General features: G+C 32.8%; 1 protein-coding gene across 1 annotated transcript; it reads left to right on the top strand.

Annotated features, from left to right (window-relative positions):
• Positions 1-2,874: 2,874 nt before the first annotated feature.
• Positions 2,875-4,440, top strand: LOC111713067 (probable serine/threonine-protein kinase DDB_G0278845). The gene is made up of 3 exons (XM_023487858.1): positions 2,875-2,977; positions 3,435-3,647; positions 4,153-4,440. The coding sequence occupies exons 1-3, from the start codon at positions 2,920-2,922 to the stop codon at positions 4,392-4,394; spliced, it is 513 nt and encodes a 170-aa protein (XP_023343626.1). The 5' UTR covers positions 2,875-2,919; the 3' UTR covers positions 4,395-4,440.
• Positions 4,441-6,970: the final 2,530 nt, after the last annotated feature.

Genomic DNA, 6,970 nt, shown 5'->3' with positions numbered 1-6,970 from the left:
TTTAAAAATAAGAAAATTGAAAATCCGGCGGGAATATCAAAATATGTTTTGATGGATGATTTTGAACTTTTAAAATTCCAACTAAAGGAATGGTAGTTCTCAATTTAAAAAAATTATTTTTAAATAAATATAGGAGACAAAAAATAACTTTTAAAAATTTAATGCAAAATGTATTCACTTTGTTTCAAAATAAGGGTAGATTGGATCATTTTCCCCTTTTTGAAAAACGAAATGGTCGTTTCAAAACAATAATTTTTAAAACTATATTTTTTTTAAAGTTCGTTTAAGACGACCGTTTGTTAACGACATTTTTTGGTCGAAAAATCCTTAGATCAGAAATCCTTTAAGTCAGAAAACATTCAAGTTATTTCTCTTGATAAAAAAAAAACATTTTTAACAACATTCATTAGCTTATCTTCATAAAAAAAGATAGAAATTAGTTGTCATAAAACTCATTGACAGTAGAGGAAAAATGAAAGGGGGTAAAGGATGAAACCTGAGTATCTCAGGCGTTGAACAATACATAGAAGACATCAATCTGATGTTTCTGTCTCTAGAAATTGATATAAAACTGTGTCAAATTTATAAGAAAATTCATAGATATGCAATTTTGTATAAAAGTTGTAGTATTAAACAAATCATATTCCACCAATATAAAACCAATTTTGAAAACGACGATATCCCACAGAAACCTGAGAATCTCAGGTTTACTCCTGTTATAATTAGTTAATTTTTTGACAAATGATTTTTTTCATCTTGATGTGAATAATATTTACCCCTCTATAGACAACACTGCAAAACTCTAGGAGTGCATAAGATTGCCATAATATACCCTGAATACTAAACCTGGTTGTAGCCAATATTTCTCTGAATAAAGATTTATATTGGAATCCATTTCAAAACTGGAATATCGAAAGTCTGTCCAATAAAATATGAAATACAGTGTAGAATAGTAATTAACAACAGCAGATATGATTTCAGATAGTACAGTGAACTGCAGACTCATATTTCAATTTAATTTTAAGATATTCGTAAAACTTTTTGCCTTCTAACAGCATCAAATAGATACACTTAAGATTTCTTAAATTCTATTTTCCCATTCGACAGTTTTTAAGTGTTTCACGGTTTGGAAAAATATAACTTTAAACGCATCTCTATTTCGATAAGAATATAAGACACAAAATCAACTCTAAACAATCAAATATGCAATATGTAAAGATCACGGGCAGCCGTAGTACATTTGAATTTCCGAGCCGGGTCAACCTTTCCGGTCCCAGTTTGTACTGTACCTAGCTATATGGACAGGACTAGCCGGTGCAACAAGGTCGACGCGGTCAGACTTCATGCTTCATAGGTTCAATTTACTTTTACTAAAGAGGCAGAGGTGCGTGAGATGGCTCTGCCTGATTTGCAATTGGTATACTTGTAACCGTTATCAGATCAAAAATGTTGACTTGAACTAAAACAGTTTCAAGAAACAAAAAGATTGATATCTCATTCCTACTTGATCAGACAAAGCTTTTATGGGAACCTTTGTAAACCTAGTATTGCCATCTTTGCATGGAGGGTTACCTTTAATAACGTTTACAGTCCCTTTACCTTTATAAAAAAAGTTTGCATTTAGAAAAAATTGTGATACAAGTAATACCTTCTTTCCCAAGTTCAGTTCTCCAGGGGTCGCGGGATGATGCTTGGGAGACCCCTGTTGTCGATCAGAAGAATCAGCTTCATGTGGATCAGTTGTATTCCCCTCCCTTTCCAATCCTTTCATGTCTTCTCCTTAATTCCTTATTCTAATTTAACACAATATAAAGAATGTTGAACAGAAGATTGGTGGGAACTATGAAAAGGGGGAATACACATCTTGCAAATGGCATTGAAAGGGCTCCCAAGGGCCATTGACATTTCAAGCTGTTAGAAGAAATCGCCGAGTCATTCCATCCTTCCAAGTTCAGTACTCCAAGGGTCGCGGGACCCGTGCATACTACATCGCAATCATTAGAGGTTTGGTTTACCACAGACCCCCTGATAGTTACAAAGTAATTTGCGAGGCATATGCCACCGGTCGTAGAACAAGGTCAAGAAATAGCCTTTCTAATTAAACAAGTCATGTCAATGGGTGCACAGACAGACCCTGCCACTGAGCTACAGTGGCTTGTAGAAATTATTATTAAATTAGTCCTACTGTAAAAGACCCATTTTGTTCATTATTTTCATTTGTTTAGAAAAATTTTAAATCGGCTTGTTTTCAAAATCATCGTTCATTTTTTATCCACTTGTTTAATTAAATTGTTCTTTCAGAAAAAAAACTTATTCCAAAGTTTGTTTGCAAATCGTTGAATAAGTAACTGTAAGCCTTTTTATTTATTTTTCAATTCTGAAATTAATAACCTTACTTTGTTTAAAATCCTTAGCATCTCATGGTTAACTAAACTTCAAAGAGGGTGGTGGAGAAAAAAGATGCATAAATTGCATATTTTATTGAACATCTATCCTTTTTAAAAACATTTTTCAAAATCCACTTTTTAATATACTATTCTTATTCTTCTATAAGCTGTAACTTTATGATTAAAAATGTACTAACAATCCACCACCAATTAATTTAGAATGCATAACTAAAAAAACTATACAATTAAAGATAAGGTTTAAAGAAAAAGTATACAAATTCAATAAAAGCCAAAAAGAAGGATATTTTAGTCTCCATAGCTCTAGTTAAAACAATTTTTCTGATTTATTCTTATTTTTCCACCCTTCCAATTATGGTCACTGTGAATTGTTAAAATAAATAAATCAACAAGAAATAATTTTAATAGGTTATTATAATGCTTTATAACCCTTATCACCCTTTAATTGATACAATCCTAAAGCATGTTGAGAACTGTTAACTTAAACAAGTAAATATTAAAAAATCAGTTGACCATGAAATCCCAACCAGCAATAATGTTTCTTTTTCTCTTTTCCTTTTTGATAACACAAGGCAGAGATACAATTGAACTTATACTTTTATAATTGAAAAAAACATTTTGCTAGAATTTTTTCAGTTTTCGGTATTTAAGGTTTTTGGTGAAAAATACATTTTTTGCTTGGATTTTTTTCATTTTTCTTTATTTAAGGTTTTCGGTAGAAAATACATTTTTTGGTAGGATTTTTTTTTCAGTTTTGTTTCCGTGGAGTTTATGGGGAAGTGAGAGGGTGGAGGTTTTCTCCAGAATCCTTGCACTATTTTAGAATTTAACTTCTTCAATTTTTTGACTGTAGAGTAAATTCAAGTGAGAGTTGAACAGGGGCATGTCTGATTTACAAAGATACACTTTAACCCTTTATCTGGGAAAAAATTATAAAGCTATCTTTGTTTTTTTATTACAAAAATCAATTTTTTGTTATTTTAATTTATTAGTTAAAAAATAAGGTTATATTTGAATCTTTGATGACAGGAATGTGTACAAGTTTCCTTGTTGAAACTATTGATGATTCAGATTTAATTTTACCGTACGGGGCACCAGTTGTACCGTACGGGGCACCAGTCGAACCGTACGGGGTAGAAGCACCAGTTATACCAGAAGCCGTACCGGGCAAGGTAGAAGCCCCAGCTCCACCCTATGGTGCTAATGCCCCAATCGCAGATGTTTCAACTCCAGCTCCAAAAGGTAAAATAATGTTTTATATTTTCCCTTATTTTTAAGTAATTGTTTCTTAAACTCGTTATATTTACTTAAAGGACAGAGAACTCCCAGATTATATCGAACAAATATTGTTTGAATCCCTGAAATTCCCGAGTGTACACATAGCGCAAAGTGTGAACGCAATTCAGCTGATGATACTTGTGTCTCGGTCGAAAATACAGATCCTTTTAAGTCCAAAGCATTTTTTAAAATAAAAATTTATTTTCTGCAATTTCTATACAGTAAATATTATTATGTCTTCAATATAAAACAGCTGGCTAAGAGAGGGTTTAACAAATACCAGCACTTTTGTAGATTTATAAGTTTAAGTCCAACATCATTGATAAGTCAAATGTTTAGAGGTTTTACAATTGTGAATCAGACAGGCCTTTCTATAAATGAAGATTCACTTGAAATTACGCCTACAGTCCAGTAAAATTAAGATAAACAACATAATCCAAAATTTATCTGAAAACCATTATTGTTACAGGTACAGGTAAAAAGGGAACAGATTACCAGTATGATCTGTGGAGCGGGATCCTAAGAAAGGATCCAAACGCTAATCCTGGGAGCGGGGCACTAGCCGCTAACCAACAGATCCCCAGACCAGGAGTCAATAATAACAATAACCGTAACAATAACCGTAATAACCGTAATAACCGTAACAATCGTAACAATAATAACCGTAACTCTAACCGTATTTGCTCCACAAAATACTGCAACTTGATTTAAAATACGCAATGGATTAATGTTTTAATAAAGAGTCATATAGTTTAAATTATTTATACTGAATTAGTTTCTGAATATAAATAAATTTATATAATAACTTAGTATATTGATTTATACTAACATATTGTAAGATACATAAATCTCACTAGAACAATTTCCGTAGAAGGGGCTGGTTCATCAGGTGTACTGTCCCGCTTTGCCTAGTATAATCTGTATGGGTAATACTGTACACTAGCTCTAGCTGGTTAGATGTCGGCCTGGTTCTTGAAATGAACTGGACTTAACATCAATGAGAAGGGGATCATTCATTTGGTGTACTGTGCTGTCTCGGTTTGCCTTACATAGTCTAATTGTATTGTACAGCTTGCTCTAGCTGGTCAAAAGTGGGCTCTGTACTTGAAATAACAGGAGTTTGCAGTGAAGATATATCTATTTTGGAGTTGGCAGATTAACAAAAAATACATCACTTCCGCTGAAGCTGGAGATATTTTCCTGATAATCTTCTACAGTTCAGCCCAATATGATCTTAACTTGTCACAGCTTCCAGCTAAAATCTTCGGATAAAAAAAAACAGGGAATAAGAATAAAGGGAAAGGATATGGCGCTGGTCTAGCATGAGAAAGCCAGTCACACTGCTTTGCAGACATGTTCGGTAAACCTTACACACACTCTTTTGGTACAGACACACAACATGACTACAGTCAAGGAAATTGCAGAACAATGTTGTCAATTATAATTAAGCTTGAATAACGACTAGTTTATTGTAAACTTTAATCAAATTATATTCTTTGCATGAAAATTTGGCTTGTAGTGTTGACTTAAATTTACATAAATAATATATTACATGCATATTAAACTTATTTTTAAGTAAACAATTAACAATAAACAAATGTACTCTCCTAGACTGTACAAATACTATGTACTTCATATACCTACAGTACACACCTTCGGTTCGGTAAACTTTACACAAACTCTTTTGGTACTGACACACACACATGACGTTTCCGCCCCCTGTAAAAAACCCAGACCCTTTCTCCAACTTCAAACCTTAACACGATCGGTTTGTAGTATTAAGCATTCCGGCGTACTGTGGCTTGTTGATTTCCTCTCATACCAGCATAAGCCCTTTAGAACATTTCTTGTATCAGTTCAGTCTAGTCTGATAACTCCATTTCCTTGTCCGCTTTAGGTAGGGGATATATCGACAGTGTAGCTTCCCGTCTGAATATGGTAAAGACATGGGGTCTGACCCATGCTGGTATGAACAGTGGTGTTGTAGGCTAGACAGGCCGTGTATACTTTACAATTTAAAATGAAGATATATATATATTTTTGAGTGAAAAAATAGTCTACATAGTTAGCAATAAATAAACGCTACATTTAGCTTTTACAAAATATTTCAGACTTTTTGAGAGTTTATCCTTTTTTTAAATTTAAATTGAATGTATGTAATTAAGAAAAAAGTTAAAATTGTAATTTACGACCAAGTGCGGGTAAACGGCAGAAGTAACTATAAGTAACCTGGGCAAAGCTGGGTTCCAAGGCTAGTATTTAATAAATTGAAATCAAACAAAATTCTTATTTCTGGTAATTTTGAAAGTTTCTAAAAGACAGACCTCATATTAAATATGTTTAGATATTTGGTTTACGCAAGATGATGTTTGAAGTCTCATTCATTTTGGGAAACCCTGGCAATTATAAATAATAACCAAGATTGGATTTGAATACGAATTTCTAATACTTGTTATAAATAATTGAATAAACACTTTTACTAAAAGTAAATTCTATTATACATGAAAAGTAAAAAATGCAATATCAAGTTACTTTAAATACCTAGCATCATACCCCTCCCCCCTTTTCAAAAAAGTTTTTAAAAAGTATGTCGGAAAAATGCAAAAAAAATGTTTTAGAAAAATATTAAAACATCATCTTCTCTTTAAAATTTGATAATTTTCAGTTGTGGTTTTTCTTTGAAGTGAATTGCGCATTCTGTTTAAGAAACAATATGGCGGAAATCAAACAGAAATCTCGCCACAAAAACAATGATATCTTCCACATTTTTTATCAGAAAAAGGTTTAATGGGTACTGTTGTGAATCGGACATGTCCTGATTTTAAATGGAAGTTCACTCGAAATTACATCTACAATCCCTTAAATAAAATCTACATTTGGGGTTAATTGTGATAAGCTTGGACAGCTCAGGATGATATACTTTCTTCAACCATCAGCTATCAAAGGGACTGTAAGCGTAATTTAAAGTGATCCTACATGCAAAGATGGCAATTTTGTTTAATAAAGGTTTCTGTATTTCGCCGCATTTTAACAACGTCTTTGTGACTATCTGTGTAACTTATGTAGATTCACCACTTAGAATCATAGAGAATAGAATATATTTTAGAGGACTATATATTTCTTATAACTTATTACTAGAGGGTTCAGTACTAGAGTAAATATCGAAATCACACGTGAAGATGTTTATCAGTACTATGCCCCGTATCCGTTCTATCTCATTCTGTTGAATCTTGTGGAACTTGTTTAACGCGGCCAGGCATTGTCTTCAACATTACCCCCCCCCCCCC

Source organism: Eurytemora carolleeae, unplaced genomic scaffold (genome assembly GCF_000591075.1).
Source record: "Eurytemora carolleeae unplaced genomic scaffold, Eaff_2.0 scaffold1159, whole genome shotgun sequence".
Classification (NCBI taxonomy): Eukaryota; Metazoa; Arthropoda; class Copepoda; order Calanoida; family Temoridae; genus Eurytemora; species Eurytemora carolleeae.
The sequence above is the reverse complement of the archived record's forward strand: the minus strand, read 5'-3'. Positions and strand labels throughout refer to the sequence as shown.